At 44.1% G+C, this 15,019-nt stretch overlaps 1 protein-coding gene across 1 annotated transcript in view; it reads right to left on the bottom strand.

Moving 5' to 3' along the window:
* tmprss5 (transmembrane serine protease 5) overlaps positions 1-15,019 on the bottom strand; it is a 17,059-nt gene extending 2,040 nt beyond the window's left edge. The window contains exons 1-11 of the mRNA XM_048267011.1: positions 14,696-15,019; positions 14,153-14,300; positions 13,315-13,425; positions 12,390-12,503; positions 11,797-11,938; positions 11,174-11,287; positions 11,017-11,060; positions 10,633-10,795; positions 9,864-10,048; positions 9,383-9,481; positions 117-259 (exon numbers count right to left, since the gene is read on the bottom strand). Coding sequence (XP_048122968.1) covers positions 117-259; positions 9,383-9,481; positions 9,864-10,048; positions 10,633-10,795; positions 11,017-11,060; positions 11,174-11,287; positions 11,797-11,938; positions 12,390-12,503; positions 13,315-13,425; positions 14,153-14,300; positions 14,696-15,019 — 1,587 coding nt within the window. The remainder of the gene's footprint in view (positions 1-116; positions 260-9,382; positions 9,482-9,863; positions 10,049-10,632; positions 10,796-11,016; positions 11,061-11,173; positions 11,288-11,796; positions 11,939-12,389; positions 12,504-13,314; positions 13,426-14,152; positions 14,301-14,695) is intronic.

Below are 15,019 nucleotides of genomic sequence, written 5' to 3'. Positions count from 1 at the left end.
TGTACTTGCACATGCTTGTGTTTGTGTGTACGTCTGTGTGTTTGTGTGTACGTATGTGTGTTTGTGTGTACGTATGTGTGTTTGTGTGTACGTCTGTGTGTTTGTGTGTGTCTGACCTGGCACGCGTCCACTTTGCCCTCTGTATAGCCAGCACAGAGCATCCTGGGAGTGATCTCTCCGTTATACATGCAGGAGCTGTTGCACTTCTTGGTGCTGATGAGCGGCACTGGGGCCTCCTTCAGAGTATCTGGGATATGAACTAAAGCAAAGCAAAGCGTTAGAGGCCAGAGACACTGCAGAGCATTATAGGCCTATTTATAGTTCAGACGATAGCTGACGCAGAGCTGTAGGCTTTCATATTCCAGCTGCAGCACAAATTGTCGAAATAGAACGTCAACTACTTTCTAAAACAACTTGGACACACCGTGACCCACGGCAACAACACAGTAGAACTCAAACTCCAGTAGAACTTTGAGTTGATAACCAATTACAGTACACAACAACGTCTGCGGCATTTAAACATTTTTGATGTACGCAACAAGGTGCGCAACACCGCAGCAAACTGAAATTTTCACATTTATGTCATATTTTGTCTAGCAACACTTGTCACCTGGACTTTAAATTGGTAGAGCCAGAAACACTGGGGCCTCCTTCAGAGTCATTAAAGGGACTTTTTTTTTTATTGTTGTTATGTGGTCTTGTATTTTATATAAATGTGGTCTTATGTGTTGATAATTGATTGATTGATTGGTTATATCTGGAATATGAACTGGAGCAAAGCAGAGCATTGGGGGGGAGCAGAGGCACCAGAGCTCCATGTGGACTTTAGCCTCCACACAGCCTTTACAGAGTACCAGTGCAGGGGGACAAAATTGTGGCCTGACCCAAGATGACTGCTCTCTTATCAGAGGTCATTACTTAGATTTCCACTGAGATTAACCCCAGGGAAACCTTACTGATAGGACCCTTAAAAATGTTAAATCAAAGGAGATAACATGAATTAATGATTGATGTTGAGAAAGAAAGATAGAGCTGAGTGATTTGTTTAACCTTGTGTGTGTGTGTGTGTGTGTGTGTGTGTGTGTGTGTGTGTGTGTGTGTGTGTGTGTGTGTGTGTGTGTGTGTGTGTGTGTGTGTGTGTGTGTGTGTGTGTGTGTGTGTGTGTGTGTGTGTGTGTGTGTGTGTGTGTGTGTGTGTGTGTGTGTGTGTGTGTGTGTGTGTGTGTGTGTGTGTGTGTGTGTGTGTGTGTGTGTGTGTGTGTGTGTGTGTGTGTGTGTGTGTGTGTGTGTGTGTGTGTGTGTGTGTGTGTGTGTGTGTGTGTGTGTGTGTGTGTGTGTGTGTGTGTGTGTGTGTGTGTGTGTGTGTGTGTGTGTGTGTGTGTGTGTGTGTGTGTGTGTGTGTGTGTGTGTGTGTGTGTGTGTGTGTGTGTGTGTGTGTGTGTGTGTGTGTGTGTGTGTGTGTGTGTGTGTGTGTGTGTGTGTGTGTGTGTGTGTGTGTGTGTGTGTGTGTGTGTGTGTGTGTGTGTGTGTGTGTGTGTGTGTGTGTGTGTGTGTGTGTGTGTGTGTGTGTGTGTGTGTGTGTGTGTGTGTGTGTGTGTGTGTGTGTGTGTGTGTGTGTGTGTGTGTGTGTGTGTGTGTGTGTGTGTGTGTGTGTGTGTGTGTGTGTGTGTGTGTGTGTGTGTGTGTGTGTGTGTGTGTGTGTGTGTGTGTGTGTGTGTGTGTGTGTGTGTGTGTGTGTGTGTGTGTGTGTGTGTGTGTGTGTGTGTGTGTGTGTGTGTGTGTGTGTGTGTGTGTGTGTGTGTGTGTGTGTGTGTGTGTGTGTGTGTGTGTGTGTGTGTGTGTGTGTGTGTGTGTGTGTGTGTGTGTGTGTGTGTGTGTGTGTGTGTGTGTGTGTGTGTGTGTGTGTGTGTGTGTGTGTGTGTGTGTGTGTGTGTGTGTGTGTGTGTGTGTGTGTGTGTGTGTGTGTGTGTGTGTGTGTGTGTGTGTGTGTGTGTGTGTGTGTGTGTGTGTGTGTGTGTGTGTGTGTGTGTGTGTGTGTGTGTGTGTGTGTGTGTCCAGAGGCTCCATGTGGACTTTAGCCTCCCACACAGCCTTTACAGAGTACCAGTGCAGGGGACAAAATTGTGGCCTGACCCAAGATGACTGCTCTCTTATCAGAGGTCATTACTTAGATTTCCACTGAGATTAACCCCAGGGAAACCTTACTGATAGGACCCTTAAAAATGTTAAATCAAAGGAGATAACATGAATTAATGATTGATGTTGAGAAAGAAAGATAGAGCTGAGTGATTTGTTTAACCTTCTAACCTTCTAACACTCTTCATGCCAAACAAATCAATCTTGTGTAAATTATAGGAACCCATATCAATGTTCGCACACACATGCATGCATGCACATATACACACACATGTACACACACACACACAAACACACACACACGGTTCATGTTGTCAGTTCATGTCATGTTGCCACTTGTGCATGTGAACCACCAATGTTCGCACACACATACAGTACATGCACAGTGCACACACACACAAAAATACACACACCCACACACAAACAGACACACCAGACACACACACACACACACACACACACACACACACACTAATTTGACTCACAGTCATTTTGTTTCCTCATTCAGGGACTGTGCAGGACAGGTGTCTTGCGTCATAGGAAATTAAAGCAAGTGCATTATATTTGTAATTAAATTAACAAGGCAAAAGCAATATATTGCATATGCCTGTAAGTAAACTGGCAAATGTATTGCCTGCATTTGTTAGAAACAGAGTTATAGATATGTAATACTTTACTTTTTAATTGTACTATATCTGTTTCTTTCCACACTTGCGACTGGGTACACTTTATGTGTGCCTCCTAATTTGTATTTCATTCTACTTTCTTACCTTTTCCTTTTATTCCTGCCTGCCTCGCTTTTTACCCTACAATGTTCAGTGCTTTGAGTACATGATAAAGTGCTCTACAAATAAAATGTATTATTATTATTATACAAAAGAGCCGGTTTTTCATGTTGCGATCCGATTGCAGGTTTTGTATTGGGGTTTGAGGCCAGGTGGGGTGACTGCTTTCTCCTTTTACTACATAATGCCAGAAGTGAAAGGGCTTGCTGTGATGCTTAATGAAATGTGCTCAAAGTAAGAGCTGTATGAGGGACCCTTAGGCAGGTTGACCCCTGTATGAGGGCCCCCATGGAAAGGTGATGCATTAGTGAGGCACCCTGTGATGCACAGCGGATGGAAGGATGTATGAGGAGCACCTGTCTGTGTGAAGTGCATGAGTGTGCTTCATGAAGTGTCACAGAATGCCAGCATATGGTTGAGTATGTGCCCTGACTACCATATACATCCATGGCTTTTTGGTGTTGTGGTCAAGCTACACACTTGCTACCCCATAGCCCAAGTTTGAGGCCTGACTGATCCTTCTATTTGCTACAGTGTAGGCCTATCCCCTGCTTTTCTCTTTTGAGACAAATTACTTACTAAACTTTCATAAAGTCAGGTGCAGGTCTCAAGAGGGAAAGTGGATGTTGTTATGTGTGTGTGCATGGGTATACATGGGTGTACAGTACGTGCACAAACTCATGGATGTGTGTGTATGTGTATATCTGAGAATGTTTTGGGAGATGTATGGAGCTTTTAACCAGTAAATAACAGTGATTTTGATTATTTTATATGATAATTTGTATGTTTTAATCATTATAACTTCATATCTGTAAAATATTGATTTTCATTCCACAATGGTACAATGTTGCCTGGGAGCAATATTTTTGTTAAGTATGAGACTTGTAATACATACATATTTTTGTTCTAGTGTTAAGTTATACAGATACTGTAGGTGTCTGCTTTAATTCATAAAAATAGGAATTATTTTACTTTTTATTGTTATGGTACAATATTGTCTTGAGGCAACATATCTTAAAAAAAATATATAAAAAATATTATTATTATTGTTAAAGTGTACTTTTACTTTTATTTTTCACAAGTTTTCTGAACAATTGTACATAGCGCCACAGTACAGCCATGTACATAAATATACAGTACAATATACATACACAAATATCCTCTACCCACCCCCCACCCTCCCCAGTCCCCATGCATCCTCATAACCTATCCATTCAAGTTTATATTTGAAGTGAACCTACATCTTGCCGCCCTCAATCAAAAAGAAAAAAATAGAGTATACCCCACATACATACAAAAAAAAAGAAGAATGTACATAAAAAGAGGCATAAATAAAAATAAAGAAATAAAAAGTAACACAAATGATAATAATTAAACAAAGGTAAGTAATTTAGTTGTACTCAAGGTAGCCCTACTCCTCTTCCCAGTCTACTGCAAAAACCTTATCAAAATAATCCATGAAAGCCCCCCAGGTGGAATAGAATTCTCCCACGTTTCCTCTGAGAGAGTATTTTATCTTTTCTAACTTTAAATGATACATGATGTCTTTAAGCCATCTGGTGTGGGATGGAGATTTTGGGCCTTTCCAGTTCAACAGGATAAGGCGTCGGGCTAATAAGGTTGCAAATCTCACCACTGTTTGGGATCTTCCTGACCACAGGAAGTGGAAGTCATCAGGTTCGGTCCCAAATATGGCCGTGACTGGATGTATTTCAATAGCAATGCCTAAAGCGTCCCTGAGTGATGTAAATACCGCCTCCCAGAATGTTTGCAAGCAAGGGCAGGCCCAGTACATGTGTATCAAGCTAGCTGGAGCACTTTGACACTTTTCGCATAAAGGGTCTATAGAGGGGAAGAGTCTTGCCAGTTTCACCTTGGAGTAATGCAATCTGTGAACAATTTTAAATTGTAGCAAGCTGTGTCTGGAGCATGATGAAGATACATGCACCAGTCTCAAAATTTTGCTCCATTCATCCTCTGAAAAGCTGAAACCCAGGTCTTCTTCCCAAGATGTTCTTAAGTTAGCTACTGTCTGTGGGTTTATGTTGCTTATGAAGGTGTAAATGAGGGAGATGGCGCCTCAATGCGGTATTGTTATGGCTAGTAGTTCATCCAGCGGAGATTGGGGGGGCCAAATGGGGAAAAGCTTGATAATTATGTTGAACAAAATGTCTTATCTGAAGATAACGGAAATAATCAGAGTTAAATCAGAGTTAATCAGGTTACATTTTTTTGAGAGCTCACTAAAAGAGGCAAATACCCCATCTACGTAAAGGTCTTGTATGTAGTGTATGCCATTTGAATGCCAGGCTCTGAAAGCTAAGTCAAGCTTTGAGGGTGTAAACAAATGATTATGCAGTAGTGGTGCCCTGAATGAGATGCCATGTAAATTAAAATGTTTTCTAAACTGTCCCCAAATCCTGAGAGTGTGAGTGACAACTGGATTGTTAATCTTAATCTTTGTAGACTTCAATTGAGCGGAGGCAAGGGAGTAGGCTGAAGGGAAATTGTTTTCCATCCCGACCCAACTTGGAGCCCCATCTCCCTGACTAGATGCCCTCCATCCCAACCCAACTTGGAGCCCCATCTCCCTGACTAGATGCCCTCCATCCCAACCCAACTTGGAGCCCCATCTCCCTGACTAGATGCCCTCCATCCCAACCCAACTTGGAGCCCCCATCTCCTGACTGGATGCCCTCCATCCTAACCCAACTTGGAGCCCCATCTCCCTGACTGGATGCCTCCATCCCAACCCAACTTGGAGCCCCATCTCCCTGACTGGATGCCCTCCATCCCAACCCAACTTGGAGCCCCATCTCCCTGACTGGATGCCCTCCATCCCAACCCAACTTGGAGCCCCATCTCCCTGACTGGATGCCCTACATCCTAACCCAACTTGGAGCCCCATCTCCCTGACTGGATGCCCTCCATCCTAGGACTTTCTGTATATTGCATGCCCAATAGTAATGTAGAAGGTTTGGCAAGGCCATCCCCCCCCTCCCTTTTTGGTCTTTGCAGATAAGGCTTCTTGATCCTGGGATGTTTACCAGCCCAAATAAATTTTGACATGGCCTTGTCCAGGTCTTTGAATTTGTTCAAGGGGATAAAAATTGGAATATTTTGAAAAAGATAGAGAAAGCGGGGGACAATGTTCATTTTGATTAGGTTAATACGCCCCACCATAAACATACTGTAGGTATAGTCCTCCACCTCTCCATGTCCTGTTTACATTTCTCAATCAGGGGGGAGAAATTGCTTTTAAATAAGTGGTTATATGGCAGTGACTCTGATACCCAGATATTTAAATTTTGAGGCACACCGTCTTGAAGGGTAAAATTCGGTGTTGGCCGTTTAAGAGCTGCATTGTTAACAGGGAACAAATCACTCTTTTCCAGGTTAAGTTTATAGCCGGAGAGTTTTTCAAAATGTTCCAGAATGCTGAGAATGGCTGGTAAAGATATGTCTGGGTCTGTTATGAAAAGCAAAATATCATTAGCATAGGCTGAGATTTTGTGAGGAAGCCCCTCTCTAATAATACCTTTAAAAGCCGTACAGCTCCAGAATGCCATTGCCAAAGGTTCAAGGAAGATATCAAAAAGTAGGGGTGAAAGAGGACATCCTTGTCTGGTTCCTCTTTGAAGAGGAAAATATTCAGAGGATATATTGTTGGTGCGCACTGAAGCCAGAGGGTTAGAATATAATAATTTTACCCAGGGTATAAAGTTTGGGCCAAATCCAAATTTTTGCAATGTTTCAAAAAGAAAAACCCACTCTACCCTATCAAATGCCTTCTCCGCGTCTAGCGACAAGACCAGTTCAGGTGCCTCCACAGTCTCTTTAGTAAAAATAATGTCAAAGAGCCTGCGAGTATGAGAGGAAGAATGTCTGCCCCGGATAAATCCAGTTTGATCAGGTGAGATGAGAGAGGGGAGGATTCTCTCAAGACGCCTAGCAAGGCCCTTGGCGATAATCTTGTAGTCTACATTAAGGAGGGAAATTGGTCGATACGATCCACATAGTGTGGGGTCCTTTTCTTTTTTGGGTATAAGGCAAATAGATGCTTGGCATAATGTATGTGGCAGATGGCCAATGTCTAGGGATTCTAAACACATTTTGCAGTAAAGGTGTGAGTTTCCGGGAAAACTTTTTGTAAAAATCTACGGGTATCCCATCAGGACCTGGGGATTTTCCTGATTGTAAGCTAGAGATAGCGGCTTGGATTTTGTCTTGTTCCAGAGGGCGTTCTAAATCTGCCCTATCATCCTCAGGTTTCTTCCTTGGTAAGGGAGTTTTTCCTTGCCCCTGTTGCTCTTGGGTGCTCCTTGTTGGTGCCCCCCACCCAATCCCAATCCTCCCCCACCTTTTTTATGCAGCCCTTGCCCTTAATCTACTAAACCCCTCTTCTACTGCACTTCCCCGCCCCCATTAATGCACAAATAGGCTGACACCAGACATAATTTCACTGCATTTCTTACTTCCAGTAACTATATGCATGTGACAATAAACTCCTTGTATCCTTGTATCCTTGTATCCTCATTAAGTACTGGAAATTCTAGGTTTTGGAAAAATGCTGCTATACTCTCAATATTTGGGTTGCATTCAGAAGTGTACAAGTTGCTATAATAATGAGCAAATGTGGCATTAATCCTTTTTTGGTCAGTGATAAAGTTCCCAGACAGGTCTTTAATTTTTGATATATATCGTGAAGCATATGACTGGCAAATCTGATGGGCCAATAACCTTCCAACCTTATCACCCTGTTCATAAACTAGATGGCGTGCTCTAAGCAGTTGTTGTTCTGCCTCTGCAGTAGATGCCAGGTCAAACATGCTTTGCAATTTTAGCCTTTTCTGATATAAATCCGGAGAGGGAGATATAGCATGTTGGATATCTAGATGTTTGATTTTGTCTGATTAGTCAGATAGCGTACTTGAGCGAAGTTTTTTATTGTAGGCAGCAATGCTGATAATATGGCCCCTCAGACACGCTTTGAGTGTTTCCCAGAGAGTACCAAATGTGGTCTCCTCTGAGGAGTTTGTGTCCAAAAATACCTGTATATGTACTTTAATTGCTTCTGTAAACTCTGGGTTGGAGTGGATTTAAATGCCAGATTCTGTGTGCTACATGGCAGTCAGTGAAAGTTAAATGAAATGAAACAGGGGCATGGTCTGAGATAGTGATACTGTGATAGGTTGTCTGTCTAACCGAGGGGATTAGCTTAGTGTCAAGCAGAAAAAAGTCGATTCGGGAGTAAGTCTGGTGTACCGGCGAGAAGAAAGGAAAAAACCTTGCTGTTTGGATTTGCAAATCTCCAGGGATCAAACAGACTGTATTCCTCCATTGTATGTTTAATGGCTGTGGCTGTTTTAGACAGGGGAATAGCCCTTGGTGAGGATCGGTCCAAAGTAGGATCCACAGCACAATTAAAATCTCCCCTTATTATGAGGAGGTGGTTGTCAACATTTGGGAGGATGGAGAAAAGTTTGATTATAAAGTCACTGTCATCCCAATTGTGAACATCCACACAGGCCAAAACGACCTGCTTGTTACACAATTGTCCAGATGCAATAACAAACCTGCCATCTTTATCTGGTATGACAACTTCGCTAACCCAAGGTATACCGTTCCGTATGATAATGGCTGTCCCTCTAGCCCTTGCATTAAACCCAGAGTGGATGATGTCACCTATCCATTTCCTTTTCATTTCGAGGGCCTCAGTTGTGCGTAAGTGGGTTTCCTGAACAAAGACTATGTCAGCTTTGAGATCTGCAAGACGAGCTAACACCCTATTCCTTTTGACTGGGTTATTCAGGCCCTTCACATCTCATGTGATGAAGTGTATATCTCTAGTGTTACTCATCCTTTAAGGTTAGTTTTGTTACCAAATTCAGTGGGGATACCATAAAGAGAGAGAATTAAAAGCTAATAATATAAAAAAAGAAAAAAAACAAAGAAAAAAAAAAACATAAAAGGAAGCTTAATGATTTTAGGGTGCGGCAATTGCTGAGTATTGCTCAACATGTGCTAAATAAGAGACATAGACAGCTTATGTGAGTGATGCACTAAAGTGTACATTTTTAAACAGAAAAAACAATGGCAATATTGTTTTCCACAAGGATATCATGATGGGTACCATAGAGGGTTAAAAATACTCTTTGTCATTTTTATTGGTATTTAAAACCGTCTGGTCAAATTTGACCGTGAACAGTAAATTAAGGTGGGGTAGCAACGTTTAAAGGTTAACCCACACCAAATCCAAAAGTCAAGAAAAAGGCACTTATATCTGGAAGTTAAGGGGGTGTTAAATGCCATAAAAGGTTTCAAGGTCCAAATTTTTTGGAAAGATGACCTTAGCGGTGTGTGTGTGCATGCGTGTGTGCGTGTGTGTGTGTGTGTCTGTATATGTGTGTGTGCGTGTGTGTGTGTATGTGTCTGTTTGTTGTTGCGGGTGGTTGTTCTTACCATCATCAGGCTGTGTGTATCCCCAGCCAGAGATCCAGCACTGTGTTCCTCCCGACAGGTCGAAGTCGTACTTGGGCAGACACACTGGTCTGATGGTGTCTGCCACACAAACACAAACGTGGTTATTATGGCAGCACACCAGGCCAGTGAATCACTGTCCACTCTGCCATATTTAGAAGGTATCAGAAAAGTGATGCTGACATCCATAAAACCTAGAATATGTCCACCAAACCAAATTGTGCTCTACTAACTAGTCCCATAACTATGTACTAGTACAATGTACAGTATGTCAGTGAATGAATACATTCGGAAATTATGAATAACTGTAGTAGTTGTTTACAATTGTGCATATGGTAGAGTAACTAAGAACTGCAGATAGAGCAATCTGCATATGAAAACAACAATCTTTAACTGAACATTTCATCCTCATCACCCAAACGGAATCTCACTAAAACACCTGCCGCACAGGTGTGAGACTCACCTGAGAAATTGAGAGGCGTCTTAAGTTTCATGAGCGCGATGTCATTGTCGTGCGTTCTGTGGTTGTAGTTCTTGTTGTAGATGATCTTCTCTACGGCGTGGCCAATGTACTCCCCCATCTTGGCTGAGTTTCGGGTCACAATCCCAGCATAGACCACCCAGCTGGACACCTGAGGTAGTCTGTAGCTGCCATGGGGAAAAAACATGTTTATTTACTATATGCTGACAATTATGTCTTAAAAGAGAAGTAGTCTTTGATTATAGTATTGAATTTACAGATATTCTCCAGTAAAACACAGCCTCAGGAGCATGGGAGTGGTGTTTGTGTGTGTGTGTGTGTGTGTGTGTGTGTGTGTGTGTGTGTGTGTGTGTGTGGGTGGGGATGGGGGCGTTTAATTGGCTGTGATCTCAAATATCAACACCCTTGTGCCAGAATCAAAGGGTCACCTTTAAACTACTTGCTAGGTAACAATAGTGTTTCTCAAATTAGGCAACATCATGGGTTCAATTCCGAGTAACCAAATGAAATAACATGGTAAAAGAATAAAAGTGATGAATTGATCCACCGACATCTTGGCTTCCATAGTAACACACACACAGAGTAACACACACACACACACACACACACACACACACACACACACACACACACACACACACGTACAGGTGCACACCTGACGTCAGAACTCAGTTACAGGGCCTCAGTGTGGAGACAGCATAACTGACAGGCAGTGGAGCAGATGTGTGTGTGTAGACATGATCGTTCTTACTTGTGCACGCAGTGTGCAGCGGTGACGATCCACTGGCTGGTGATGATGGATCCTCCACAGGTGTGTCGATTGCTGTAATAGAGGCTCACCTGCCACGGCCACCTGCCCAGCGTCGCCTCCACGCCCCCGATGATGCGAGGCAGCTTCGCTCTCATGCCACACTCTGGCACAACACATTCACATTCATGCATATACACACACACACACACACACACACACACACGCAGACATATACACACACACACATTAAATGGCACTGCATGTATGACCTTTTCTACTCTATTAAGCGCTCAAAGCTCTTTGCAAATTATGCCTCACATTCACCCATGGAGGCTGACATGCAAGACTTGACTTTGCTGTGTAGAGGAACTGTTATTGACTTACCAAAACACTTCAAAGCAATAACCTTCCCAGTACTGCAGCTTCCCCTTAGTGAGAAAATATAAAAAGACAAAACAGAAAGAAGATAAATATATATATGATTGTGTCACACATAGCCTTAGTGCTGAATGAAAATGATATTCAGGAAACAGTGGGCTACCTAAACTGCCATAAGCTCTCCAGACTGGTCTGTTGTTCTGAGGCAATCTGAACAAACCCATCTGTGTAGTTTGGTCCAATGTCAGTTAAATTGACTCCTTTATGTTTGGTTAACCTGGAAAAGGGGAGTTCTAAGGTAAGAAACATGGGTGGATAAAAATAATCACCATGGATGGAATGTAAATAAGACAACCTTACAGGTTAACTTAAAATGAAATAGGAAACGTGTTATTGACATTATTGCACTTGATATTGGACATGCTAAATATGTCAACCAAAAAGCTATATAAAAAGAGATGTGGTGACAGTTGACATGAGAAACTCCTCTCTGATAGTATGGTGATGCAAATGACAACTTGACAGATGCTAACCCTGAGACATGCTAACCTGAAAGAGGCCTGTTTTTTGACACCTGTCGATCTCTGAGTGAGTAGGATTTATTGAAATGCCTAGGCTATTATACAAACTCCAAGAAACCATTTCACCTTAGATTTAACCTGGCAGTATATCTTATCTGAAATGTACAAAGCCTAGCCTAGCTTAGCTGACCTTCTAACCTAACCTGAATGCTAACCTGAGGTAGCCTAGCCTAGCTGACTTAGCTATCCTAACCTGAATGCTAACCTGAAGTAGCCCAGCTGTCGGCACACGAGCGTGCCCAGTGAGGAGTTCCAGCGCTCGTAGCAGACGGGCAGCCATGTGGGCAGCCTCTCCAGTTGGATCTCCAGCAGCGAATTCTCTGGACTGATCCTGTAAAAAACTGAACCTGATTCATTGAAAATCCCCTCAGACTAAACACGTCCAAAGACAAAGACAAAAAACACACACTACATAAGAGTATAAGGAGCAGTCTCTAAATGGTATAGATATCTGGGAAAAGGGGGGTCGATATAGTGATTGATTTTTACTTAGATTTTCTCTAACCTAGGTGGCAGAGTAGCTTAAATCAAAAGCAGCAGAAACATGAAGCTCATGCAACATGCTCCAATGTTCTGTGTTTGTAAGAGACACTAGCTGCTTTTTAACAATGTCTTATGAACCTTTTTCAGTTTTCAAAGACCAGTTTGTTGTAGGCTACTTGAGCAGTGTCTTTCTATGAGCTTTCTATTGATGAACTGCTGAGTTATATCTCTCAGCTCTCTTCTCCTAGTTGTTCAGAACGGGGATGACTGGGAGCCAGTCAACAGCTGATCCCAGTAAACCTGCCATCCGCTCACCTTTCCGCGGGTCTGTCACGGAAATGTCATCTGTCACATTACAGAAGGACGTCTCTTTGGTGTCCTCAAACCCAGCTGGGCTCTGGGAGGAGGTAGGCTTCAAAAGCAGCTTCACTGCAAGTACACACATACCGCCATATTTACGCGCGCACACACACACACACACACACACACACACACACACACACACACACACACAAATTTAGGTCTAAATCCTTGTCACTTTGTTCTCAGTAAATGAAGCCAAACAACTACTTTTAAACTGAACTGATTCATCCAACACACACACACACACACAAATTTAGGTCTAAATCCCTGTCACTTTGTTCTCAGTAAATGAAGCCACACCTACTTTTAAACTGAACTGATTCATCCAACACATACATACACACATACACACACAAACTTGCCCCCAAGCCCGAAACTTTTGCATAGTAGAATCCATGTAGTTTGTCTAAGCATGCTGCTTAGAAGCCTGCACCCAGATGCCTTACTCACAGATCACCCACTCATCTGCCATTACATGCCCAATCCTGTTCCAGGCCCATACACACACACACACACACACACACACACACTGGTTAGCATACTCATTAGTAGCCACTCCCAGATCACCCACACATGTGCCATTGCAAGTACAGTCCTGGGCACCAGGCACCACACGCACACACACACACCAGGGACCAGGCTAACTGTAAAAGGCCCTGCAGCATTGACAGGAGACTCTACGCTTGCACTACACCAAACCCAAACTCCAAATACCAATGACAACCTTTTCTCTGATACATGGATGATACATATTTGCTTGATTACGGCTAGATACAGTAAATCTGCATGGTCAGGCAGTATTTGGGGAAAGGTCACATTGACTTAGCTGAATGGTGTTAGATGAGGTGGCATCAGCAGTGATGGTGGCATAACTTACCAATGTGCCACACTCCCACGGCCACTCCCCCCAAAAGGCCGAGGACACACAGCGCCACCAGGAACCGGGCAAGCCTCTGAACCGCCACGCTCCCCGATGGCGGCCTGAACACTGGGGTAGAGGAGCGAATGCTAGTTAGTGGCCGAGTCGACTGACCACAGCATGCTGATGCTGATGATGCTTATCTCATGACTTTCCCTGGAGCGAACTGAGCCTGCTGTGCTGATCTATTTCTGAATGGTGCAACACTACTGTAATCACCATACGTAAATGCACCCTGACTCAGGCACAGGTCTGGGTCTGACTCGGCCCAGATCAGTGTCTGCATCAGAGCCAGGCCTGCTCCGCTCCACGGTCACCTGCTGTCAGGAGCTCAGGTACACAGGTGTGATAAGTGTGCAGCACCCAGGTGTAGCTCAAGTGTTTCTGCAGCTCGCTTTGTGTAGCAAGGCACTATATCAGCGAGATAACGTAGAAATGCAGAGAGCACACGTTGATGAGAATACACACACACAGTTGCTAAATAAGTGAATGTGAATGCATGGTGCGGGTGCAGTGTGGTCTTGCCTTGGTGTGGCGTGGTGTGTGTGTGGTGCTGAGTGTGTGTGTGCTGCAGAGTGTGTGTAATGTGGCCTTCCTTTGGTGTAGCATGGTGTGTGTGACGTCCATGTGTGTGGTGCAGTGTGTGTGTGTGTGTGTGTGTTTTTACCCCCCACAAATGCACAAATAGGCTGACACCAGACATAATTTCACTGCATTTCTTACTTCCAGTAACTATATGCATGTGACAATAAACTTCCTTGTATTCTTGTATCCTCGTGTTGTAAGGTGGTCTTGCCTTGGTGTGGCGTCCCGGTTCCTCTGACCCAGGCAGGGGGGCCCTCGGTTGCCCCCTCCCCTGCTGGCCCCTCTTGCTTCCCCGGGTACACCGTGGGCCCAACGGCCCCCGGGTTCTCAATGACAGACAGTGAATCAGCACCCAGACTCTGTAATACACACACAGGACAACAGCCACTCCTAATCCCGTCTGTCCAACACACACACACAAACACACACACACACACTCACACACGGACGGGTCATTTCAGGAGTCATAATCTCAAACAAATCCTCTTTCTGTCTGTCTGCGCGGAAAAAAAAGAGAATGAATTCAGGATTGTGAGAGAATTATATAAACGGATAGGCTTCCCATCCCAAAGCTGCACTAACTGTACGCTCTCCACTGTAAACAGCCGTCCCAATACCCATGACCTGTTTACCTGACACCGCACACCTCAGTGCACTCTACCTCCCGATGACCTTCATCTGACTTCGTCTCTCGGCCGCTGTCCGGTTGATGGAATGCGAGAAGAGAAGAGAAGAGAAGAAAAGAGGCTCTCACCATGTTTTTGCCGTGGGTGCTGGGGAGGAAGTCGTGGCTGTGGTGGACGCTGCCGCCCTTGTTCAGCCGCGAGACTCCATCCACTCTGCCTAGGTGTTCAGCTGCGCTCGGCTCGTCGTTGTGCTCCTCTCCTCTCCCCAGCTGTCCTGTCCAGCGTGCTCGCTGCCATTTGGTCAGAATGCAACTCGGGATTTTCGCTTCACAAAGAGACAAAGAGGTCAGCAGAGGCCTGAAAGAATGAAGCCGTTGTTTGCGCAGGAGGGGGAGTACGGATCGGGGGCTGAGCCCAGTGGGCTGAACCAGTTCTTTGTGGGGGCTGACCAT

The sequence above is a fragment of the Alosa alosa genome, chromosome 16, assembly GCF_017589495.1.
Source record: "Alosa alosa isolate M-15738 ecotype Scorff River chromosome 16, AALO_Geno_1.1, whole genome shotgun sequence".
Taxonomy (NCBI): Eukaryota; Metazoa; Chordata; class Actinopteri; order Clupeiformes; family Clupeidae; genus Alosa; species Alosa alosa.
The sequence above is the reverse complement of the archived record's forward strand: the minus strand, read 5'-3'. Positions and strand labels throughout refer to the sequence as shown.